We start from the raw sequence: 26871 nt of genomic DNA, 5'->3' as shown, positions 1-26871 counted from the left end.
CGCGGGCCGGCGGAGCCCTCCCCGGTGCCCGCCGCGGCGCCGCGACAAAAGGCCGGTCGTGGCCGGGGAGCTGGGGGGGGTCTGCCCGCGCGCTCGGCGGGCGCGGAGCGGCGAGGCGAGGCTTCCCCCGGGGCGGGCTGGGGCTTCCCCCGGCGGCTCCTTCTGCGCTTCCGCTCGGTGTCCCCGGCCCAGGTCAGCGCCTCCCTCCCGGTGCTCTCTGCAGACCTGTTCGTCCTCTCCAATAAAATGAGAAATGCCCCTTTCTTCGCCCCCCCTCCCCCGCCTTTTTTTCTTTTTTTTCTTTTTTTTTTTTTTTTTTTTTTTCCTTCTCGGGGATGAGAGGCAGGAGAACGTTTTCGCTCTAGGCTGCGTTCTCCGATAAACGTGCCTGCTGCTTTCTCCTGGATTCGAGCGGAGGTTTAGCCGAGGGTTCTGTACTCGCGTTCGGTTCCCTGGTTGCATGTGTGTTTGCTTTTTAAGACTCAGGTTTATGTGTTTGTCTAACGCCAGTTCGGATTTCGAAAGGGAAGACTGATTGTTCTGGTTCTTTTTACCGTAGGCAGTTTGGATTACAGAGGGAGAGGATCCTGGATGTTTGCAGCCTTTTGCTTCGGCTGGTAGGGAGGAAAAAAGGTGGAAACCGACCTGCAGCAGTTGCTTCTTGTGAAAGGGGAGAAATACCGGACACGGTTCTGGGATTATTTGTCCAAGTGCTTCGTCCTGAAAAGGCTTCTGAAACAATCAGTAGGCATCTGAGAAGTGAATTGGAAGTTTGAAGCCGCAAGCTTTTTCTTTGTGGCAGTGCCGAGCACCTCACCCTTGGACGCTTTTGTCCACATGGCATGGATACATGGCTAAACTTACCAAGTTCTGAATACTTCAGCTGCCAAAATAAAGTGCTTTCTTACTGTTAGATACTTCTTTCTTCTAGGCAACATTCCATCTGAGTCATAGACATAACCAGTTTTGTTAACTGGCTCCAGGTTAAATGCAGCCTGAGTCACTGTGTAGACATTGCTGAAAAGTTTCATGGCAGGTATTTTTCCCCTTATCTTATTTTTTAGATTTTCTGACATAGCCTTCTGTCATTTTGCAGTGAGACCTATTTTCTAAATGAAGAATCTAATAGATGTTTGTTTATCATTTTTTCTTTTATGTTTTATTTAATATTTTTGTTGAAAAATGTTGTTGCCAATAAGCAGTATGGAGGTATCCAGATAGCTGTTGTTTACAAATGCCTCTGTTACCCGAAGCTAGGAAATGTTCCAGAGTTCAGATGTGAAATTTGGATTTTTGGCTTCACAGTTTGTGGTGTAAAAAGTGTATTTATTTCACCTGGAGCTGATGCTTCTTATAGTGATATGTCCGTGGAATAGACAAGAGAAGAACTTGTCAGAGAAAAAAAAAGCTTTTTAAGACAGAGAGTTGGCAAATCTTGGAAGTAGCCTTGTGGAATCTGTAAGCAAGAAGGATCGGTAGCCGATTTCTGTGAGGTCAAATCTATGTCAAACAGCTACGAATGTAGTATCAACAAGAACTCTGGATATTATCTCAAGGAAAACAAACTGGAAAAATATAAATCACACAGTACTAACACCTTGTGCGGTCCTCTTGGATTAGGTAAGTGGTGTAGTGTTCATAAATCAACTTACAGTTGAATATACATTTTATCAGTAGAGTGGTTAAACCAGTAACATCTACTGCCTTGAGGTGGTTGTTTTTTTGAGAATGTTGAAATGAGCTTGCAGAAACTAATTTTTACTTGCTGTTTTTAATAATTAATGGAATAATTCTTTAAGAATTTGAAGAATAAATGTATAAAGAGAAATGTGCAGGTAGGAGTGTGATTTTCCTGGGAGTTTAAAAAATAGGTACATCTAGACTGAATCCTTTGGTAACTTAACCTTCACGTTGATGTTGTAATCTCAACAATGAGCTGTTATAATTATTGAACAGGTCTGCTGGATGGCTTGCACATCTCAATCTTTCCATTTGTTTTAGATGTTTTTGCAGCATGAAAGTACTTGCAATGTAGGGTGGTTTTTTTTGTCTGGTTTTTTTTTTTTTAATTTCCTTCCACTGTTCTTTGTCACTTATGGAAGCCAGATATTTTTTACCAAAAACTAGTCTACTGCCTGTGCAAACTGGCTTTTTAATGTGTTGTTATTTTAAGGTTGGGTTCAGAGTAATTTCCTATTCTGGAATGAGAATGAATGAGTCTGACTGGTTTGCAAGTATGACATTACAAAAAACCTTCACCTTTTTGGAAGGATTTAAAACAAAATTTAGTGGTGAACTAACTAATTTTGTGTGTTATTTTTAGATTTATTGCTGTCCTCTTCCTCCGATAATGGTTAAATGTTTCTGAAGAGAGATATAGTTTAAATGTTGAAACTAATATGTTTATACTATGTTTTTGTAGATTTGTATTCAGCTGAATTGCTACTGCCTCAAAGAAAATTAAGATGGACAGAACAACTTAATTCAAAAGTCAGTGGTAATTTTACTTATGTTCTCTCCCCCCTACCCCACCCTGATTATTCATAAAGCTTTAAATAATTAAAGCCTTATTGGGTAGACTGTAAACTGAGTGTCTGGTAAAGGTGACATATTTACTATAGCAGCCACCTTTTAAAAACATTTTCAGAGCTTCTGCAGTACTGAAGTATTAGTAGTAGTGTGCTAATGAAAAAAAAAAAGTTTTTCTCTAAGGGCAATGCAGAGATGTTTGGCAAGATGGCTTGTGTTAAAGCCTTGTAGAAAAAGTTAAGTTAAGCATGTGAAACTGTATCTAAAGATTACTACAGTGTTTTTTCCCCTGTAACTTGTTATTTTGACCACAAATGAAAGACTTGCATCTAAATAAGTTTTTTAAATTCTCAGGCTCACTGAAGTAGTTCTATTCTGTGTGTTGTCTTGTAAGTATCTGAAAGTTGATCTCACTTGAGTATTTTGCTTTATTTGGATGGCCTTGCTGTTTTGTTATTTTAACTTCTATTTCAGTTTTGTTGTTTTGAAAAAATGGAAGATGTGGAACATGAATAGGAGGCTGTTTCTGTAATGTCTTGTGGCTGTGGCTTGTGGGCTCTTCTACATAGAGTCTCGATGTGGCTGGGGATTCACTGTATGAACTGAGCCACATGTGAAGGAACCAAACCAACAGAGAAGAATGATCTTCCTCATTCCTTTATTTGTATTAATCTGTGTTTTGTTTGAAAGCATTTGGTAAATGGAAAGAGTTCAGGCCATTTCATTTGATTTTTGTCTGTTGTATGGTCATAAACAATAGTAATACAAGTACTTCCTTCTTAACTTGTAGGAAAAGTGATGTGTCTCTTTTTTCAAGCTATTAACTTGCAGTGCTGTGAGATACTTTTACCTCTTGACAAGATGGTCTCGCTGAAATCAAGGAGCTGCAATCCCCCACTTACTATTTTGGGTGACATCTTTATCTGGACTCTTTCCCTTCTGGATGTTTTGAAGAGTTTGCTTTTTAACTTCATTACATTAATTCTGTCTTTACATCTCTCTGTCTGCTGGTAGGATAATTCTTTTTCTTTTCACTGTGTTTGCACTTGGGAAGTGCAGTTGTTCTTACTTGCATGCAAATGTATTTGACAAGGATTCAGGTGTGTTTTCCAGCTGTACCCTTGTACCCTAAGGAAAATTCATACTTGGGTGAGGCCCACTGGGGAGAAAATGTCTAGCATGCTGGTCCACTTTAATGCTTTCTTTAGGTTTTCATTTGTATAGTGCTGACAGTCTGTTAAGTGGTTTGCAGACAACTATGAAGATAAGGTCCTTGCCCCCAAGAGCTTGTACTTAAGGCTTGATGTAACCATAGCTCTTGTACTGGAATAACTGTCAGCAGCTTGGCTCTTTTACTGATGCGTTTATTCGGGTAGAATCCTAAACTGGGTACATTTGTATTGAGAAATTGTCTTGAATGGTGTAGGCTGCTGTGCTGTGTGAAAAAACTGTTGGTGGAACCTTTTAAGAGTAAGCAGAGTTTAAACTAGCAACAAAGCTTAAGTGGAATTACATCTGTAAAGTGATATAGGTAAATTGTGTAGATATTTAGCTTTGTTAGTACTTCACAAGTTAATGTACTTTATGCTCCCCCCCCCCCCCCCCCTCCATTCTAATGAGATTCTTCTCTTTAAAATGTGTGGATAAAACAGTGTGACAGTCATAGTTCATTAATAATTTCTGGGGAAGTTGCTTATATTTATTTTTTTAGTACTAGGTGTAAATTCTGTCCTGCAAGGAGAACTGTTTGCTGACCTTATTAGAAACGAACTTGAATGAGACTTGGCATGGTTTTTGTTTTGGCTTTTGTTACTGTGTGTGTTTGAGCAGTAGTATTACACAGTAACTGATGATAATGCCCTATGTGGTGCTATCAACTCTTCCATAATCATCTCCTTTCATATTTTGGGTAAACATAGTCAGGGAAGCATCTGAAATACACAGAATTGTTTTTAGTGCTTTATATGTTCAGGATATGTCAAAACTGCTACCTGTTTCAACTGCTTTTCCTTCAGATCCTTGTGAAGACTCCAAAGTACAAGAGAATTCCTGGTGATTTTGTTACATAATGTATGCTGAATGGGGTGGTGATGTTATTGCGCTAACACTTCAGCTTTTGGACTTTGAACCTTGCAAAGGGCAGGAGGTTAGCATTTATCTAGCTTTCTGCTAAATGGTACTGCAAGTGTGTAGGGTTTCAAGCAGAAGGAACCTGGTTGTAGTTTACCTTCAAATATGAAGTTATTCTGTGTTACGTAATAGGTTTTGGTTTTTTGGTTTTAGTTTTTTTTTTTTTAATTTATGTTTTGGTACAGTGCAAGAAGGAAAAACTTTTTTGGATAAAAATGATGATTAAGTTATTCAAAGCTCTCTCATTAACTTTGACTGTTTCTAAAACTTTTCCTAAAAGATGTTTTTATTGTGTGACATTAATACTTGATTCACAGAAGTGATATAAACCCTGTTGCTTGTGAACCGTATCTATATATAGAAAGAGGACTATACGTTAAAGAGCAGTGGTTGGGATTTTTAGAACACCAGTGTACCCTCAAGTTTGCTGACATTATAGATCCTTATGCAAAACAAAGTGTGCTTTAGTTGATTCATCCTCACATAAGGAACTCAAGCTCTAAGTAGAAATGAAGGTGGGTTTTCGTTATTTTTGTTTGTTTGTTTGTTTTGTTAAGTCACTCTAAAACTAGGTTTTAGGGCTGTGGCTGTACTAGAGAATGTGTTGGCTTTAAATGGTTAAAAAATTGACCGTTACAGTTTGACTCCATACACTTCTCATACCTAGGCATGTCATAAGACTTTTGGAAGATTTGGCAGAGGACCTCACTCCTTCCTCAGTGTTCTGCAGGAAGCCTTAGTTGTCATACTTCTTCTTAAAAGATGAGGCAAGAAGGTAAATTAAAAAAAAGTATGGGTATTTTCTTCTATTCTTCCTTGTTGTCCAGTGCTAGAATACTCATCATAACAGTTCTGTATTGGATGGTGGGGACAGCGAGACAAAACCAGGAGATATTACCTGCTCTGCACTAGCACGGTTAAGAAAGAAGAGGCTTCAGCTGAATTGTTCAGAACATGTTAATGTCTGTTGAACCAGTGGGATAGAAGACCTTTAAAGGTTCAGCTCCCTTTCCTTTTATTGGAGGTGTGAGTCTTTGACAATAAATTTTAGAAAACCAAAGAACTTGAGAGAATTACCATACCCAAACTTAACATTGTTTGTAAATTACATGTCTGTAAAACCTCTTCTACACTGAAATGTAGCGGGGGGAACACATGCACACTTTCCCTTCAAAGTATTAAGAGGTTAGTTGTAGAGTTTTAAGCTTATTCTGTTATTGTGGCTGTGCATTTACATGGAGAGAAAAGAAAGGAAATAAATAGTCTTCAGTTCAAGTAGTTGTCATGCTTTTGCAGCAATTTATGATCAGTAGAAATGCTTCCATTTTCAAAAACACCATAAAGCTTGTGTTAGGGTTTGAATATTATTTTCTGTTTTACTAACATGCAAATTTTGGCTAGCAAAATAACTTGAAATTAGATTATTTTACTCTGTTCAAACTAAATGAATCACAGAGTAAGGAAGATCTCTAATAAGTTGTGTCTTTAAAAGGCGAATGAAAATTGAGATATATAGGGTTTAAACAAAAGTGTTTAAAGCTTGCACTTGTCAACTTCAAATTAGTGCTGTTCTTGACTAGAGATAACAAGAAAGGATCTGTTATCAGAAGAAATTTTTTTGTTTAAAAGACAATGTGTCTTGTGGTAGAATGAAAAACTTTTGATGGAGTGGATTATTTGAAAGGCCTGCTTAGTTTGAGAGAAACCCTGAATGTTTCTGCTTATGAAGAAGAGAGACTCTGTAGTCTGATGGCTGGGACTTGTGTGTCTAGTTTCCTTGCCTAATTCAGGCAAAACATTTTAGTTTTTCTATGGCTGATGCTAAATAGGTGAAATAAGCATTTGAAGCTGGCCCAAGATGGGAGACTTGAAGGGTCAATTTATTCTGTAGCTCATTTATTCTGGAGTTGCTCTGTTTTAGTTAGAACTTTGCTGGCTGATGATGCTTCTTCAGAAAAAAAAACAACAAAACCCTTGGCAAATAGCTTTCTCTTTTTGTTGTTATGAAATGCAGTACAGTTGGTGTTTGGTATATCTCTGATAGTAAACATTAATTTTTAATTCCCTCTTAGAAAATTGTGTGCTGCCTTTCACTTTGTATTAGATCGTCACTCTTTTTTAAGATGTCATACAGACTTGCTTATTGGACCCTTCTGAAATTCATATACATGCTTCGTTTGTCTTCCTGACTTAATAAGGATTTGATATACTTGCTGTAGCTCATTACCAAGGAAGCAAAGCAGCAGCAGTAGTAACAAACTTGAGACACTGAATAGTGTATAACTGTTTATTTTTTCTATTGTTATAACAACACTATAGTATACTTCAATTCTGATGGCTTACAACATTCTTTTAGCCCATTTATAAATATTATACTAAAAATTATGGTGACAAGGTGAGGGTGGGTTTTCATACAAGTGTGTAGCTGAGGGGTGGAGTTAAGGTTCCCACATGTAGTTTGTGGTGTGCTGTACTTATGGTAATAGTAATCTGTGAGGTATCAGCTAAAAGATCATAGGTATGTGCCACTTAGATATGCGTACATGCTCATCTTAGACTTTCCTGAAAACTATGAATATGCATATATGCTTTTAACATTTATTCTGTTCATGGGTTTCTCTATGAAAATCAATAGGTTGAATTTCTAAACTGGTCTTCAGGGAGCATCAAGAAATCTGAATGCATACGTGCCTTCTAACTTTGGGACTTCATGTCTTGAAGCTTCCTTATTTATTTATTTTTTTTCCTGTTAATAACTTTGCTACTTCACTCACAATCTTCAAGTATTCCTAGCTGTTTGAGTTTATATTGCGTTTATTTTAATCATCTTCTGGCAGTCTCTGAAATACCCGGTGTCCTGGAAACTGCTTCCTGTAAAAGTAACACAGGCTATTCACAGAGCATGAGAAGTATAGAAGCTGAAAATGCAGAACTATTTTTCCTTGTTTCTAGCTTCTAGTGAGATGGGTTTAGCTGTCTTTTTTTTTTTTCCCAAGTTTTTAGCATTATTTTAAAATTTGTTTCTCCTATTAAATTTTGGTCAGCTCCATTTAAATTGGATGTATTTATTAATGGTAAACCCAAATGGTAAGATGCCAAATGCATAACAATCTTTTAGTAAACTACATTTTTAGATTGTAGGTGGTTTGGCTATTTTACTATTAAGCTGACCAGCCTTTTCCTTATTATATTGATGTCACCATTTTTATCTGTTTCTTTGTGTTGGGACATTATGAAAAAGCAAAGCTGTTTTTATTTATTCTGGTAGTTCAGGCAAATAGTGTTACCAAATGTATCTTGCCAACAGTAATGAAACCTGTCTTAAATACTGAAGACAGCTTTCTGGGCTAGGGAAGTATTTTTGTTTTGTACACTTGAAGAGACCTCCCTGAAGCTTGATCTCTTCAACACCAGTGGGACTGTCTTTCCTCTGCCAGCTAAATACTTGTTAGACAAGTTAGACAACATGCCCTTGAAGTTGGGTGGGGACTGTCTCTGATCTCATGTCCTTGTCATCTTAAAGTTCTGCTGTGCTTTTTTCTCCTCCCTGGAGAAACGATCAGGTTAGGGAACACTTAAATAGGATACACTTAAATCCATGGGGTTTGACAGGGTGCTCCCATGAGTGCAGAGGGAGCTGGATGATGTCATTGCAAGGCCATTCCTTATTATCTTTGAGAGGTCTCACAGTCATTGAGAGAGTCTTTTGAGTACTAGAAGAGAGCAAATGTTAATCCTGTCATCAAGAAGGGTAAGAAGGGAGGAGCCAGGGAGCTGCAGGCTGCTCAGCCTCACTTCAGTCCACAGGAAGGTGGTACAGCAACTAATCCTGGAAACCATTTCCAAACACTTGAAGGACAGGAAGGTGAGTGGAAGCCATCAGAATGGCTTTATGAAGGGGAAATCATGCTTAACCAAGCTAATAGGCCTCTACAATGAGGTGACTAGCCTGGTAGATGAACAGAGAGCAATGGGTGGTGTTTATCTTGACTTCAGTAAGGCTTTTGACGTCATGGACATCTTCCATGACATCCTCATAGAGAAGCTGACAAAGTATGTGTAGAGGAGAGAATGATGAGGTGTATCAAAAACTGGCTGAATGGCCAGGCCCAGCTGGTCAAGGTTGTGATCAGTGACACAAAGGCCATTTGGAGGAAGCCATTATTGTACCCCAGGGTTCAGTAGTGGAGCTTGTACTATTTAACATCTTCATTGAAGTCCTGGACAATGAGGCAGAGTTCACCCTCAGCAAATTTGCACATGATACAAAATGGGGAGGAGTGGCTGATAACACTGGATGTTTGTGCTGCTGTTCAGAGGATCCTGGACAGGACGGAGAACTGGACAGAGGACCCTCATGACATTCAGCAAAGGGAAAATGCAAAGTCCTGCCTGTGGGGAGTTGTAGCTGCATATGCCAGTACATCCTGGGGGCTGACTAGCTGGTAAGCAGCACTGCAGGGAAGGACCTGGGGGTTCTGTTGGTCAGCAGGCCAACCATGAGCCAGCAATGCATCCTCATAACAAATAAGGCCAACATCTCCCTGGGCTGTGTTAGGAAGAGTGTTGCCAACAGGTTGAGGGGAGCTTGTCTTTTTCCTCTACTCAGCCCTGGTGAGGCCACATGTGGAGCCCTGTATCCCATTTGTCCTGGTTTCAGCTGGGATGTAGTTAGCTGTCTTCCTAGTAGCTGGTACAGTGCTATGTTTTGAGTTCAGTATGAGAAGAATGTTCATAACACTGATGTTTTCAGTTGTTGCTCAGTAGTGTTTAGACTATAGTCAAGGATTTTTCAGCTTCTCATGCCCAGCCAGGGCACCTGAACCAAACTGGCCAACAGTGTATTCCGTACCATGGGGCGTCCCATCTAGTTTAGGAACTGGGAAGGGGGGGCAGGGAATCGCCGCTCGGGGACTGGCTGGGTGTCAGTCGGCGGGTGGTGAGCAACTGCCCTGCGCATCATTTGTACATTCCAATCCTTTTGTTACTACTGTTGTCATTTTATTAGTGTTATCATTATTAGTTTCTTCTTTTCTGTTCTATTAAACCGTTCTTATCTCAACCCAGGAGTTTTACTTCTTTTTCCCGATTTTCTCCCCCATCCCACTGGATGGGGGGGAGTGCGTGAGCGGCTGCGTGGTGCTTAGTTGCTGGCTGGGGTTAAACGACGACACCATTATAGGCTCCCTGGTACAGGAAAGATGTGGACTTAGTGGACCGAGTTCAGCAAAGGACCACAAAGATGATTAAGGGATTGGAGCATCTTTCTTACAGGGAGAGGCTGATACTCTTCTTGATCTTCTAAGGAAGTGCAAGTTGGTTCTCAGTCTTTCAGAACATTCTCTGGATATTATAATTTAATTTTCAGAAGATACTTTCCAGATTTAAAATTGGTAAGGCATCAAGCTCATATTTTTCTCATGTAAAATACTGTGAAAGTGAAAACAGTGAGGGAGACACTATCTGTGTTAATGCTATTGATGGGACTACAAAGTGTTGGGACAAGTAGACAGTATGCCCTTAGAAGAATGGTACAAGGTAGCAATGCTTTGTTACAAAGTGATGCTTAAAGTTCATAACCTTGTCTGTGATAAATTGAAGAGTTGTGTTGTTGAGACATTCCTCCTGTAATCTGCAATGGGTGTGGAACTGGGAAAATAAAAGGTAGAGTTACATGTTTTTACACTTGAGTCTTATGAGTTGCAAAATTGTTACAGTGTTTATAGCTAAATATATTAAAAATGCGGCACTAAATGCATTTCCTCTAGTTAGAGCTATTTAAGCCAAATAATGAAAATAGTTTCAAAAAAATCACAGCATGCATATTACCTTATAGGCCACAGCCCATTCAAGATTCTGTACTTTAATAGTCAGGCTCATTTGTTCTTATTTAACTTGTTTATAGAAAACAAAACATGGAACTAAAATTCAGAATGCTTTGATTACATCTGCTTGCTCTGCTCTTTGCCCTTGCAACATCCCAAAAGATAATTTCTTTCCCACCCCATCCCTCTGCCTCCCTCCCCTGCCATCTGTGGGCTCTCTTGTCCACTTACACAGGCAGTGCGGAGATTCCCTTGAGATGAATTCTCATGGGAATCACCTTTTCCAACTTCTGAAGAGTATTATGCACTTCCAGAGATACTGTCTGGCTATTTTTAGTGTTGTGTAAGTAGACAAATAGAGAGAGGATTTCTGATGCTGGAAAGATTTGATGAATGGAAGTGATGCGAGAAGAAATTCTGGATAAAAGATTGTCTTTATAAGGGAGCAGGAGTGTTCACTTAAATTATTTTTTGTGTAACCAGTTTATTCCAGACCTCAGTAGCCTTTGTTTTCTTGATATGTTTAAGGCTAGGTTGAAGACATTTGTAAAGGAAATTACGGTCATTCCACTGTGTTAGCAGGAGCAGTGCAGGAGACATCATATGCATTTCTAATATATGAAAGAAGTAAGGTTAGATCATAAGTATTCCAGTGTTTGAGTTGGAGACTTTTTTTTTTAATTTTAAAGCTTTGTCAGGTCTAATTGTTTCAAGCATTTTATAGATGCCTGGCATGGAAAATAAAAGTCTAGGTCTGCCTTCTTGCCTTATCCTTTTGCTCCATCACTTTTGGCAGCATGACTGCTTCCTGGTTTGGCGCTGCAGCTAAGTGAGTTAATAAATGCACCTGATTCTGTCTGTAGTCACTCTGCAGTTACTCTGTCTGTTATGAGTCTGGTATGTGACTGCACTGTATTTTATTTTTGATGTGCTACACAGAGATACAAGCTGGACTAATAGATGCTTGCTAGGGTTCTGGACTATGCTTAGCCTGTAATGCTCTCATGCTTCACTAGTGATTAGAAACTACTGCCATGTATTGCCAGCCTGGCTATTTGGTGAAATTGTTCTGGAGTGAAGGAGGGTGAAATCTGTAACCTACACAGTTGTGGTGGCAGGAGTCCCTAATTTAGGACAAATGGTATGAGAGTGAGCCTCCCTCTCCACCCCCCATCCCCTACCCCCCTGGTGAACATGGGGCTGGGCGGGGGGGGAGATTTTAAAATAAACTATTTTTAGTGCAAGAAATTATGCAAATTTTATTAAAATGCGAGAAACTATGTTTGCTAAACCCGAGATGTATTCCAGAACACTGTTTTGGATAGTTTGTTCAACTGGATCTCCTTGATCTATATATTTCATGCCCCTGTTTTATGTGCTGACTGCATGCGGGTTTTTAGCTTACAAACAAGCTTTGAAAACAAAACTTAAATGTTAGTCAATTTGGTGATTCCATATTTTGTCCCAGCAATAGTGAACTAAAGATTGCAGGTAATGTGAAAATTGTAATATAAGATAAAGCTTGAAGAAGCACTTTGCTAAAGTAGTCTGGAAGTAAGCTAATCTGAAAGTTCATGAATACGGGGTGTTTTCTGCTTTTGCACCATATTGAATTCTATCTGTGTTATTGCAGGAAAAAAAAAAGGATTTGATTTATACTTTGGTTGTAGTGTGTGGTCTTCATGCTTAAAAAGTTTGGTTTTTAAACACTATATTGATTTCAAGTAGCAGGGGAGAGAGGGGGAAAAAACTTGCTGGGGAGGACAGTGTTCTCATCAGTTACCACCTAAGATGGGAAAAAGTGGATTAATTATTACAATGTTATGCTACACATTAAACTTTTCAGTTGCAATTATTAGTTTCTGACTTAGACCATAATAGAAATTGACAGGTTCAAGTATTTGTCTTAAGTCTTAAAGTTGTTCCAGAATCTTGTTCTTCTGATCTTCAGGACTCTGTGTCCAGCCTAAATCTACTATGGTTGGTATCTTCTTGTGATTCTTACAGTGTTTTGGATTAAGTCATCTCTCTTCTTGGTGGAATTTACTCTTTCAGTTATCTATAACCACTGTTTAAATACATCCTAGGTCCTCATTTTGTGAGGCAAAGCAAGCCAAGTAGTTTTCTTAAGACTTTTCTTGTCCCTGATCACCGAAATAGTTCATTTTACACCAAGTAAAATTTTAGAATTCTGTGCTGTTATTCTAAGTGTGATTTTACTTGTATCTTTTTCTGTGATTATTTAAGAGAGAAGAATGTAGTAGTGCAGGGATGTCATGGTTTAAACCCAGCTAGCAAGTAGGCAGCACACAGCTGCTCTCTCACTCCCCCCTCCCAGTAGGATGGGGAGAAAAATTGGGGAAAAAAGAAGTAAAACTCATGAATTGAGATAAGAACGATTTAATACTTAAAGTAAAATAAAATAGTATACTAACAATAATAATAATAGAATATGATAACAATACTGATAATGAAAAAGGAATATAATAAATAAATAAACCCCAAGGAAAGACAAGTGATGCACAGTGCAGTTGCCCGCCACCCGCTGACTGATGCCTGAGCAGTGATCCACACCTCCTGGCCAACTCCCCCCAGTTCCTATACTGAGAATGATGTTCTATGGCATGGAATATTCTTCTGGCTAGTTTGGGTCAGCTGTCCTGGCCATGCTCCCTCCTAGCTTCTTGTGTACCTGTGTGCTGGCAGAGCATGGTAAACTGAAAAATCCATAACTTAGGATCAGTGCTACTTAGGAACAACTAAAACATCAGTGTGTTATCAACATTATTCTCACAGCAAATCCAAAACACACTGTACCAGCTACTGAGAAGAAAATTAACTCTATCCTATCGGAAACCAGGACAAGGGAAAATAGTCTATACTGTTTAATATTTGATTTCTTCATTTAATTTGGTAAGCACAAGCTAAACTAATGATAGTTGTTTGAGTTCAATTTTTGTTTTTTGCGGAGTTTTGGGAGTTGACTCTAGGTGTTTTTTCTTAGCCTTTTCACAGATGTCTTGGCTCCTGATTCACGCAGTGGCTTTCTGCTTCCCTTTTCTCAGCACGTTGTTTCTTTTTCTAAAACAAAGGTAATATATTAAATTTTCCTGAATGCTCTTCAGCTGACACAAATAAGTTTGTTTAAAAAGTAGTGTTTCCAGCTGCTTTAACACTGGTGAAAAACAGTTTCTGTCACAAAAGGACCTTATTGACTCAACTATAAAAAACACCATCCCAACCTTTTTTGCATGTTGGTTAAGCATACGTGGTGCAGTGTTCTTACTTCAGCTGCTAATGTGTGTCAGAGTGGATGTCTGAGTTACGTTTATGACAAATCTCTTCACTGTACATCACTTGGAACCAGCTGTTCATTATTCCTTGGCATTCACTACGTTATTATTGAAGATCATACTTCACAAAACTATAGAATTAAATTTTATGTAATTGGGTATTGGAATAATTATTGCAAGTTACCTGAAACAAAATGCTTTACAGGTTTGTCTCTGATCCCCCACAAGAAGTAACATTTAACAGTGTTTTTTTCTTTGCTGTAAACTATTCTACTATCCACAACACAGCAAAACACATAAATTTTATATAAATTTATGGTCTTTGGAAGACTTTCTGAAGTCACTATACAGTACTTGAATCAGACACTAGAGGCTATTGCTGAGATGAGAATGAATATTTTGACCAGTCTGATTAAAGAAACGTAAATGCATTTGAGTGTTAATAGCATGAGTGAGGGTAGCAATATTTCAGTATCTTTCTTACCTTTCTAGAATTGTGTAGCTCTGCTTCAGTAATAGACAACCTGAGCCAAGTTAGCTTTTATGACACTTTGGTTAAAGAATGGTGTATATATTTTGAATTTGTGCTGCTAGGGAATGGTGACTTAAACACCCAGTGATAAATTTTGGGCCTACTCTTTTGTTACCAAGAGAGTTTCTGAAAGCAGTGGAATTGTGTTCCGATCTGTGGTATACCTCAGTAACCTTACTTCTGATAGCTGTATTAATGCTGGGAGTACAACAGCTGTTTTATCAGTGTTAGTGAACAGCAGTTGATCTATTGTGTGATGTGTACCTAAGAGAAGGCTTGCTAGCAGACAAATGGGTTCTTCCTGTCTGTCAGTATAATTAAAGCAGTTTCTTGTAAATGCTTGTATGGATGCATACTACTGACTTCCATTCTATTCAAATACTTTAATTTTTTTGTTTGTTTGTTTTGGTTTTTAAAAATATTTATTATTTTAAAAGTGGTCCTATGTTTCTGAAAGGCAGAAGTGTTCTTCTAAAGTATGTTGCGGATCAATGTTACCTATTTGCCTTAGTGGCTCTTCAGTCTTTGTAAAGGCAGCTCTTGTTTGATGTCAGGCTGGAAGGCTGTGTCAAGTACATTTCTAAAGAAGTCTCTTCAGTATTTTTATTGATAACTTCCATCATGAAATAGAGCGTATGGTTGTTAAATCTATAGATAGTACAAATCTGAATAGAGGTTGCAAGTGCTTTGGAGGACGCAGAATGCAGAAATGTCTCTGACTGCTGGGGATAGCTTAGGTAATGGACTTGACTAGCAGGAAAAAAAGACTAAGGTCAGACCTGGTAGAAGGAACCTTTCTAGTGATAGGACATGTTGCAGAATAACATGGTAGTCTAAGTTGTTGACCTAGCTTAAGCTGGAAAGTAAGCAAGGAACAAACTGGTGTTTGGCAACCTAGCTGATCACGAAGGGTTTGAGCATAGTAAATCCTGCATGTGGCAGCAGATTGGTCTTGCTGACATCCCATTCTCACTTTTTGTGATCTGTTTTTAATTTACCAAAAATAGCTTCTGAGAATGAAGAATATCCTAGAGCTATTGAATATTTGCCAGATCCTCAAAATGGAGTTTGTGCTTGTAATGAAAATGTTTTTATATTAAAATACATTCTAGGACAAACTTCTTGGCAACGTCAGAAAGTTAGCATCTGTAAGAGTATTTATGAAGGTAGAACATGGAGTTGCCACCTTAAAGCTGGGTAGGCTATATATGCTAAAATACAGTTTTTAAAAATATGTTAATATTTGTCCTTTCCCGATCTGTTCTTTGTTTCCCAATTTAATTATGGCTAGGGTGTTTGTGCCTATTGAAAGTTAGTAAGGTTTAATAATGAAAATACTTGATTTTCCCATGTCTAATTGCCAGACCAATAATATGTACAAGCAGATGAGAGAAAGTGTTTTCTTGACTCTGGTGGTGTGGAGGTCAATATCCTCAACAGTTGCTTTTCTTGGTAGTCTTTAAGTGTAAAACCCAGTCAGGTAGTGTTCTAAAAATATATCTGTGCTTTTTTTACTGTTCTTCTTTTATCAAAACTAGCTGGAAGAATTAGGCCTGAAAGAGGTTTTTGTTTTATGGGTTTATTGAAATTTACCGATATTCTGCTGCTGACTTTGCACTCTGACTATTGTGTAGTTTTGGCCCACGTGTCTGTGTTTACCACTTCACTATACCCCTTTGTAGGAAAGGGATGGACTCATCTGACAGAGCAGCACTATGAAAAACCTTTTTAGAGCATTTAGTTGAAGAACTGAGAATATGAGGAAGACCTGAATCTGCTTCTAGAATAATTTTTGCAGGAAGAAATATACACCCAGTATCAGTGAGCTGTGGACAGAGCTCTGTAAAAAAACCCACCTTTCCAGTCCTCAGATACTTGATGATCACCAAATCTCGCCTGAGCCCTTGATTTTTGTGCAAAAGGTAGGGATGTTAGTGAGTTATGAGTAAACTCTTTTCATGGCAGTTGTATAAGCAGTAGTGTTAGGAAGCTTGACTAGTTTTTTAAAAACAGATGAATTTATTAAGAAATCACATTGTTAGTGCCTTTGTTGTCCCATACCTAATAGCTGATTTACCAATAACTTGGTAATACTTCTTGGATCCTTTGTTATGTTCTTACTCAGTATAAACTTAATCTCTCCCTTTGTTTTTCAGACTGTAAGTGCCTTGGTCTGAAGATTTTGTTGTTGTGGTTGTGCTGATCTTCCAGTATTAATACCTGTCTTGATCCTTTCTAAAGATTTCATGATTCTCCTGCTTGGAGATGAGAACTGTGCCTGTGGGAAGGAGAAAAATATTTTTTTTCTTGCTGCAGTCTGCTCACATTTAATTTGCTGTTTCTTAATTTAGCATGTCTTGTATTGGTTCATCTGTAAACATACACCCTTTTCTGTTTCTATGTCATTGCTGAACATGATTAATCACTAAAAGTGAACTAGGTTCCTGTTAGAAAGAGAAGCCATTTTTTGGATAGTTCTGTGATTCATTAGAACTTCTTTCACTTGTTTTTTAGTAGTCTGAAATAATTGGGTTCTTCAGAAAATTTCTCTGGAATTTTTGTTGAGGTTAATTTAGAAGATAGTTTTGGATGACTTCAGCAAGCTATTTGGGTGTGACATACCTTTAAACTTGTCTCTATTTAATGATAGTAGACTTTGTGCATCTTACCTTAGAGTTTTACCTCTGATAGCAGAGGTACCAAAAAACCTAAGTATGAGCTCACAGCATAAAAAGAAACCATCAGCTCAACTAAGTGCAGTTTAATGCTTACAAATCCGTTCGACTTCCTTTTAGAAGCTGGAACATTCTCATCTGTCACTGGAAGTCTGCAACAGCCTGGTTCAGGCCAGAATACAACAATAATTATCAGTTATCAAGTTCAGATTCCACAGCTCTTACTAATACTTACTCATGTTGCAGCAACCTTAGATTAGTGAACTATGTCTATGCTGACTAACAGATCTGCACTCTGTTGTGCAGAGATGTGGAATACACTTTTATTTGGGTCTCCCTATGAAATGAATGTGGGTGTTTATTATGCTTTCACTAGCTGAATTTCTAATAGTGTGTATATCATACTTAAAATCTTTTTGAATCACTGATGATTTTGCAGTGTCTAGCTGCAGAGCATAATTCAGATACCCTTATGATTCAGGCAATGTTTCATCCATTTTCCTTTCTGTGCTATAGTTCAGCTTCGGGTAATATAGTTCACATTTTCTTGCATTCTTTTGCTTATTGAGAGATGTTTTCCTACCTGTGGGGAGAGTGTGGGGTAGGAAACGTATTCTTGGGTTTTAATCTTAAGCCATTACTTTCTCTAGCCCATTTTCAAACTAGAGAATTTTACTGGATTTTGACACTGTTTCTGAACACGTAGACTCTCTTTTCACTGAATCTAGACATAATATGGGGTTTGTGGTGGCCCGGAGCATCTAGTTTTTTCATAAGGAGCCTTAATATGGCATTTGAGACTAACTTTCAGGGAATAATTAATAAAACCAGCTTCTTCTAGGAAGCTAATGAAATAGCTCCTGAAATCCATTCTAGATAGTACCAGAAAGTATTTCAACAAGCTAATTTTGGCACAGCTTTCTGGATCAGTCCTTGTGCAAGATGCTTCATCCCATTTGTAAGAGGAAGTAAAGGAAGGTATGTTACAGTTGTATTTTCATTATAGCTGTGATATATTTGATTAGTGTGACACTTTGGTAATAAAAGCACAAATGTGATGCTGTAAATGAGATGAGGATAGTTAGATTCTAAACCAGATCTGTTGAGAAAATGATACCAGAACACAGAAGGGAAATAATGATCAAAACACCATAAGTGTAATCCTCTTGTAACATAAGCATCTGAGAAGTATTCATTTCTTCTTTTTCCAATTACAGGGACTTGCCATGAGGTGCTGAAACCTTGTTTCATTGATTTGGAGAGACTGGACCTAAATGGCGCAGCATGACTTTGCTCCAGCCTGGCTTAATTTTCCTACTCCACCATCATCAACAAGAGTATGTTCTTTGTTTTTGTTTTGAACAGGCACTCTCATTAGAGCAGTCTAAATGTCATAACCTCAATTGTAGTAAAAATGCAAATCTATGAATAGGGTGATAACAGATGATATCTAGCTAGTCTTGTTGTGATTTAAGTAGTTGTACTGTGGTTGTCAAGCTCATACCTCCAGTAGAGTTTTTTGCTTGAGCAGCTGAGTTCATGGAAAGAAGCATGTGCTTGGCTGTATTATCAGAGCTGCTGTTGTATTAAGATTGCTTTCATCAGGAGTTTAAAATGAATTATTGCATTTTGTGCTAGAAGTACCAAGACAGAGGCACGTGCTTGATGTTCTTGCTTCTGATTTCTCTCTGCATCTTATACATTTTACAGAACTGTTATTATTTTTTTTTTTTTTGATCACTTGGTTGATAGAATGCTTTTGAAATAGACCTTCTGAAATGGCTATTCAGTTGCTGGTGGGATGCCTGTTACTACTGGTGGAGTGTGGCACTTTCAAATAGTTGTGCATCTTCACTGTGGTTGTTTCATCTAGACTGTTACTCTATACAATAGGACAGTTAGCTTGGAAACAGGAAATAGCAATCTCTGAATCGTTAGGATTTGTAAATACTCGTAAATAATAGGAAGTAGTGAATATGTCTGTCTCATATATGTTTCTTTTTTTCTGGCCTATCCTTCTACTCTTTTCAATTTGTATGAATGCAGAGGCAGCACTGGGTATTCAAACTCCTGTGATCTATTTCCCTATTTGTAGATCTGTCTGCTTCATGATAATCTTTTGAATGCGGTATCTATATCTTGCAGCTATGAGAGTGGCATTGCCTTACTTTAATGTATTTGTGTAAGTTTCCTGCTGTCTTTCATGTCCATGGAAAATGTTAGCCTTTATAAACTTACAGAAATAGGCTTGTGCTATTGTTAAATGCACAGTTAGCCATCAGTATTAGTTGTGTTCCCATTGCTTTGCTTATATATGTCTACACACACACACATGCATTTTTTTAGTCAAGTAGTTGAATGTCCTTATTCACATTGCTCTATTTATCTTTCTTCTACACTGACCTACCTAGCTTCTTTGTTTATTACAGTCTGTCAGCAACTCTCAGTTGCTGTTCTGGGAACATCAGGCCTATCTGTTGCAGGATGGTTCCTGTGATCTGTTTGTTTTTATTCTACTTGACTTCTGATATATTCAACTTTTTGGATCTGTTTTTCCAATTTAATACATTTTCAATTGAAGAGTAATCAGAGCTTACTTTAATATGGTGTCACAATTACAAAACAGTCTTCACCACATATTTCAGGAACCTCCTGGAAGAGCTTACCTGCATGCTCAAAGTGTCAATATAGCAGGATAAAAGTATGTTTCAGAACTACTCCAGTACCACTTGAATATGTCTGAGGTATGGGTTGTATTTGTCACCTCATCCTGGATTGTGGGAAATTTCATTGTAAACATATGTTGTGGATCCTGTTCTCTTTCATGATTCTCTGCCTCAAGGAGTTTAGATAGACTTTCTTGCATGTCTTAAAATCTCTGTAGCTGTCTGCTTTCTCCATTATAGTCTTTGTGCATCATTGTTTGAAATGCAGCTTATTCCCTTGTGTTACGGCCTCTCTTAATGATCAGCATTCTGTAATATATAGCATGTTTGGTATTAAACACTTGCAAAGTCTTTCTGGTCCTACCTGATGTGTAGTAATTCTTAGATTACAGAATAAGGCTTGTCCTGTCATTCCTCTACAAGACAGGTCTCAAATGTTGTGGCTCCCTGTCCTGGTTTCAGCTGGGATAGAGTTAATTGTCTTCCTAGTAGCTGGTACAGTGCTATGTTTCGAGTTCAGTATGAGAAGAATGTTGTTAACACTGATGATCTCAGTTGTTGCTAAGTAATGTTTAGTCAAGGATTTTTCAGCTTCTCATGCCCAGCCAGCGAGAAAGCTGGAGGGGCACAAGAAGTTGGCACAGGACAGAGCCAGGGCAGCTGACCCAAACCGGCCAACGCTGTATTCCATACCATGGGACGTCACATCTAATATATGAACTGGGGGGAGGGAGGGGCGGGGGGATCGCTGCTCTGGGACTAAGTGGATGTCAATCGGCTGGTGGAGAGCAATTGCACTGTGCATCATTTGTACATTCCAATCCTTTTAGCATTACTGCTGTCACTTTATTAGTGTTATCACTATCATTATTAGTTTCTTCTTTTTATATTCTGTTGGACCGTTCTTATCTAAACCCACAAGTTTTACTTCTTTTTTCCGATTTTCTCCCCCATCCCGCTGGGTGGGAGAGGAATTGAGTGAGCGGCTGCGTGGTGCTTAGTTGCTGGCTGGGGTTAAACCATGACACTCCCTGTCCCCTCTGTTGCCTAGAATAGATTTTTATTTCTGATTCCCATTTCCCACAAAACAGCTGAAGGGAAGAGCAGATAAGAGGGATGGAGATGAAGAGGAAGGATGGGGTGAGGAAGGTGGGGTGTCTCATGTTTCATGCAGAATGGAGCTGGGGTGAGGCTATGGTATCAACAACATTTAGACTTGAGAAGGAGAAACTGAACTCTGCCTAGTCAGTTTCTATTTCCGTGAAGAGGCACTTTTAGGAATTGCATCTTTAGGAGCTTTCTTTCCCCCCCTGATCCTGGGTAGCCAAGGCTTTTCCAAATATAGGTAAAGGCTAGCACTGAAAAACCTGATGCCATGAAGCTGGAATTGTGAATGAGCTTTCTTATTGTCACTGATATAGATTACAGCTTGACTGAAATCCATCTCACCTATTGCTGATGATTTCCTCTTAAGTATAGGCTTTTATATCATCTCCCTGTCACTTATGTAGCAAAGCCAACTTAAATAGCTGGGTATCCATTGCTCAGTAGCTCTCATTCAGGTCTGGAACTACTCTATTTGCGTCAGTGCAGTATTGCAGTTGGGTAGATGGAAATGGGAAGTTGTTGTGAACAGTGAAGCCATTTTGGGATATGGATGAAACTTTTCGTAAAGGATTGTTGTAAAACTTGTATGGGGAGATTGCAGACAGACTGGTAAACTCAGTTTTTGCAAGCTTACTTTTGCTTCATGTTAAACAATAAGACTACTTCTTATAGTTCAAAAATCTGTGTTGCTTGCTTTCTTTCTTGGCTGGCTAAACCTAGTCAAATAACTTCTCAACTTCCAGAAACTGCCAATAGATTTCCTGTTGATTACAAAGTTTACTGTCATCTCTGCTACAAGAGGCTTGATAGACTGATGCCTCCATCATGTGGGGAAAATGCAAACTGCATGATATTTGCACACAATTTAGAGATTTTAGATTCATTGTATCACATACAACTCAAACATTATATATAAAATGCTGTCAGTTATACTTTGTGAAAATGTGATTATTCTTCAAAGTTCATACAAAAAAATTAAAGTCAAACTCCAAAGGCAATGTTAGAAGGCTGTCATATGTAAATGTGAATACATGAAACTATCTTCTAAAATTTCATCTATGATCAACAGATCTGGATCTTTCTGAAATTTTTGGCAGCTTAGTCAAAATTTGTTTATAAGGATTTATTTTTTACTTAAATATTGAGATTCATTATGATAATTTTTTAACCACCTAGACCTTTTGATAGTTTCTTGTGGTTTTTGGTTTCTTCTTTCCAAGTTTGTCAAGAAGTAATTCACTTCCTAGGTCTCAAATTGAAAGGGCAATTCCTTTTCATTTGACTTTTGTATGGTTTGGAAATACATGCTTTGTATTTTAAACATATCTCTTGCTTACTTGAGTTTGAATTTTAAGCAGTGAGTTTTGAACAGCACCTTGAGTTCTGCTGGGGCATTGTCAGTAGAACTTGGGTATAATTTTCTGTCTGTGATTCTCTTGCAGCGGCAGGGAACATGGGAAGGAGGAAATAATTTTCTCCAACATGTTTTCCAAAGTAGTTAAATCTATTACTGTGATATTCTCCCCCCCCCCCCATTGATCAGTGGAGTACTTTAAATATTAGTATAACTTGAATAGATGTTAGTGGATAATAACTGTTGAAAAAAACTTGGGGCTTTCATTTTCAGACGTACACCATTACTACTGTACTTTTTTTCCTGAATGTTACTCAGTCTGGAGGGAGAGTGGACTTCAGGCAGCAAAGTTGATACTTCGAGTGCAGTAGAGTTGATACTCCCTGGAATCAGTAGGCTTAATTTGATGACACAGTCCATTTCCACACAGCTGTGCATTTATGCATTTGTAGCTCTTGTGGCCCTGGGAGGTGTTGGATCTCTTGTACATGTGCAATACAACGGACATATATACGCGCACAGTAAGTCTGCTGAGAGGGAAGGGGGCTTTGCTTCATTTGCATCAAAGGCTGGCTGCGCGGCAGGGAGGTGTTGGGTAACACAGCCCTTTGCTGTGGCTCACTGAGGAGACCTGTAGTGTGAAGAACAGTAAGGCTAAGCACTATTGCAGAGTGAAAACGTATTCTTGAATTTTTAACATGTAACAGCAAAAGAAATGTTACAGTGTTAAAATAGTAAAGCCAGATAGAAGGAATAGGGAAGACAGCTGCAGTAAGACATGATCTTTTTTGGTTTAATTCCCTTAGGTATGAGTTCTAGTCAGGAAGTATTTTTATTTCTGAGTGCTGTTCTTGATATAAGGTTTTAGTTTATAAAGTACTTTCTACTGACATATTAAAGATTTATTTCTTTAAAATTTCTAGAGTGCCTATTTGTAAGCTGGTAATTTGAAGTATATTTGTGAATCTGTACCCTTTTGACTTTAGGTTTTATTTGTATTTCATAACCAGTTGCATTTGTCTTATTAAAGTTATAATGGCAAGACTAATAAAATTGGCCCTTTTTTGGCTACAGCTGCGTCCAGTGGAAGTTACTCCTTGCTTTCTATGGAATGCACATGTGTAGTCTCCAAACACCCAAATCAAGATCCCAGACTTCTTTTCTGCCTTCCACACTGTGATCTCCTGTCCTTTCTTACCTTTTTTTATTTTTCCTCCGCTGCAACACTTGTCACTTGTGCTCTGTTCTGCTGCCAAAACAAAATAGACACTTGGGTTTTTTACCTTGTGTCACAAGCATGGTCCTCAGTGCTCTTTCAGTGTCCTGGACCAGAAGATACAGCTTCTACTTTGCTAGCCTGGGAGATGGTGACACAGTTCTGAAGATATGCATACTTGAGGACTGCTGCATTGTCTGTCATTCAAAGTCATTTTATAAATGAATTGTATATACCATGAGTAATGTGCATGTTACAGTTCTGATAATTCAGCTTTGTTATTAATCAGATATCTCAGGTCTACCACTTGTGCTCATTTACAGTCATCACTGAACTTTGAGAAACATTCTGAAAATTTTTCGTGGGCAGAGAATCATTATGAAGCGAATCGCAGAAGACACAACTCTTCAGATGGGTTTGATCCTAACATTGGACGGCCTAATGGAGGTATAATTTAGCTTTCATGGAACATTTTGAATATGTTTACACTGTTGCTTTGTAGCTCTCCAGCTAGAAAAGAACTCTGATGATAATAGCTCTACTATGGTACCACTACTATACTACTAAATTCTTATTCTGTAGTAAAATAGAGGTAATGGAAAGACAAATCTTCTGGGAGAGGATATGATGACCAGGGGCTGGTGAAAGTAGTGTTGAAAGTCTTTGAAAGTTGCCAGGTGTATTTCTCTCTTAAGAATAGTAAAAGTGTTAATATTCTAGCCAACAACATATAAATGAGCAGCTAGAAAAGGAGGTTGACTTGTCTTAATGTTGGACTACTAGCCTCTTTGTCTGGCACTGTTTTGTAAGATTTTTTTTCCCTGCTGCTTATGTGAATGGAAACTTAAATTTACTATGCTATTGCATCCCAGAGTATAAAGCTGCTGACTTAACTTCTCTAAGAACTTTACAAAAATAGAATATTCTTTTAAAATTGTTTCTAATTGCATTTCTTTAAAATTTAAAAATCTAAGGACATTTTTGGAGAAAAGAGAGGAATGGTTGGCGTTCACAAGGCAGAAATTGTACAGAAAATATAAACCATCGTGGGGGATACCATGGTGGAGGTTCCCGTGCTCGTGCCAGTGCTTTCCACTGTGGAAAAGGCCATGGACTGCATGAAAACAATGTACCTGGTAATGAAACTGGGAAAAATGAAGACAAGGAAGTACCCAAACAGTTTGAAGCTGAGGATTTTGTAAGTTAATTGTAACTATAATAAACAAGGTTTCATTGTTTCTGCGAGTGCCATTTTGTCTATTACAAGCTGCTTCATGAGATTTCATGAGTTTAAGATCATCATATAAGGGATCACCCTTCCCATAGGTCAGAGGGTGTTAGTCATTTGCCCACTAGCTTGTTTCTCCTTTTATATACAGTTTTTATCATTATATGTTTATTATTGTCACTTAAGTGTTTAAGTGAAACTACAACTGTGTTCCAGTTTGCTGTGGTATGTGTATGTATTAAATTCTACACAGTTACCTTATTGGAAATCTGAAGTACTAACAAAGTGATCTTCCTGCCAATGGCCCTTTGAGATCCCATGCTTCAACCTAGAATTGTAGAATGTGAGAGGAAGGGTGAGCTTCGTGTTTGAAGAACTATACATCGCTGGTTTTTGTTTTCTCTAGACAGTTCATGTAATGCTATTGACTGCTGTCTGAGATGTTTTATTGGAGAAGAGCAACAAGTGAGCCTTGACCTATTTGGGTCACAGGGGAAGTGTCTAGTCTGTCTCCATTTAAAAAACTTTGACAGCAGAGATCATACTGCTGATATTATTGTGATTCTTTATTTCATTGGTCCCAGAATTCAAGTCTTATTTTTTTAATAATGATAAAACTATCTTTCAGCCGTCTTTGAACCCTGAATATGAGAGGGAACCAAACCAGAATAAATCTTTAGCTGCAGGTGTGTGGGGTGAGTATTTCTGATTTTTTAAATGTAAAAAATGTAGTGGAGATCTGAAGTTGTTTTATTTGAAACATAGGAATTTTTTTAGAATTATAAAGGTATAGATTTAAATTATAAAGGTATAGGTTGAGATTGAGGAAACTTCAATATTATTACAATGTAGGTATCTTATTGTTAGAGAGGTAACACTTCTATTTGAATGTCAATCTGTTGGTCCGTAGATGCAGCCACAGCTAGGATTCTTTTCCAGAATAAGTATACATCTTTTTTGTAAGGATGTCAAGAATTTATCTTCATCTTTATTTTCAAGAGGAAGTGCAATAAAGGTGGGTAACCTAAACTAGTGATGTGATTGCTAGCTGAAGATTTTGTAAAAGAATGCTTCTGACTGATTAGAGCTGTTGGAAGAGTTTGAAGAGAAACCTGTGAGGACTGGGAAGAGCAGGTTAGCTTGCAGAGGTCTAAGGTCTCTTCCTGGAAGCAAATGTCTTAAGCTGTTGGTCTTGCTTATGAATTACTTGTAACAAATCCAATCCTGAGAGCAGGCCTTGAACTGAACTGTAGTTTGGGATTGTTTTCTCTTATCTACCTGATTAAATTTGGCTACCACTTTACAATTCTGTGGGCTTTATGAAGTCAATTGTTCACCCTTAAGAAGATGGCAGCTTTAGACCGCACAGATTGTAAAGTAATAAACTTACTCAAAATAAGAACCTTTCTCTTTATGAAGAAATAACTTTAATTAAGCATAAAAGCTACTACTTAAACTGTTGCTAAGACTGAGATCTGAAACTTGTTGCTCATTTTAAATGGTACTTTAATTTGCTGGTTCTATTTCTCATACTTCCCCAGTACGTTTTGCACTCTTAGGTAACACTAGATGTAGGCCAGCCCCTCAATATAAATATCTAATTGCTAAGAACTTTTGCAGGAGCCTAAATAATTGGACTGCTTTCCAGTTTTGTGTGTTTAGCAGCTTTCATGTGAAAGTCAGGAAGTACAGTTATCTTTCAATAAAAGAGCAAAAATAACTAAATTCTTTCCTAAGCAAGTTGGGAAAAAAATTACATAGCAATTTGAATGTTTCACAACCTTTGCAGCACTCTAGCTATGGCTGCTGCATGATGTGGCTCAGTTTAAACTGAAGGAGGGAAAGCTTTCCAGGTTTTCTGGATATCATTCTTCACAAGCACAGGAAAGAACAGTTCTGCTAGCTACATAAAATCACAGGATGGTTTGGTTCGGAAGGGACCTTTAAAGATCATCTAGTCCAACCTGTAAGCTACAGTGCAATGGCTTGTTACAGCTACAGCTTGGTATCTTACTTTATTACAGCTCTGCTATTGCAAATTTTGGTTTGTAATTGAAAAACGGAAATTACGGCTGTTATTATTCCCTTTTAAAGCAAACAATAATCAGGACAGGAGGAATGTAACCATCCTTTTCCTAATGCCTGTTAACAATGTATGCTTCTGTTAGATTCCATTTTACTTTGTGTATGAGTGATGGCAGTGTGCAAGTATTATGAAAAGTCTTTCGTAAAGTTTAATGAGAGCTAAGTATACAGTTATCACAAATGTTTTGTAACATTTACTTGCTAAACAAAGCTAAAGTCAGTTATGCTTTT

At 38.1% G+C, this 26871-nt stretch overlaps 1 protein-coding gene across 5 annotated transcripts in view; it reads left to right on the top strand.

Moving 5' to 3' along the window:
* The first annotated feature begins 333 nt into the window (after nt 1-333).
* The window catches only part of GPBP1 (GC-rich promoter binding protein 1), a 56207-nt gene continuing 29669 nt past the window's right edge, over nt 334-26871 (top strand). For 3 of the 5 annotated variants that reach the window (XM_010580558.1, XM_010580557.1, XM_010580559.1), the window contains exons 1-5: nt 334-1620; nt 2423-2490; nt 23651-23774; nt 24302-24525; nt 25184-25250. In XM_010580558.1, the coding sequence (XP_010578860.1) occupies nt 1503-1620; nt 2423-2490; nt 23651-23774; nt 24302-24525; nt 25184-25250 (601 nt within the window). In that variant the 5' untranslated portion in view covers nt 334-1502. Of the gene's footprint in view, nt 1621-2422; nt 2491-18201; nt 18322-23650; nt 23775-24301; nt 24526-25183; nt 25251-26871 lie in introns of all 5 variants that reach the window. The other 2 variants (XM_010580561.1, XM_010580560.1) reach the window with 1 other exon arrangement.

The sequence above is a fragment of the Haliaeetus leucocephalus genome, unplaced genomic scaffold (genome assembly GCF_000737465.1).
Source record: "Haliaeetus leucocephalus isolate CR32 unplaced genomic scaffold, Haliaeetus_leucocephalus-4.0 Scaffold722, whole genome shotgun sequence".
NCBI lineage: Eukaryota > Metazoa > Chordata > Aves > Accipitriformes > Accipitridae > Haliaeetus > Haliaeetus leucocephalus.
The sequence above is the reverse complement of the archived record's forward strand: the minus strand, read 5'-3'. Positions and strand labels throughout refer to the sequence as shown.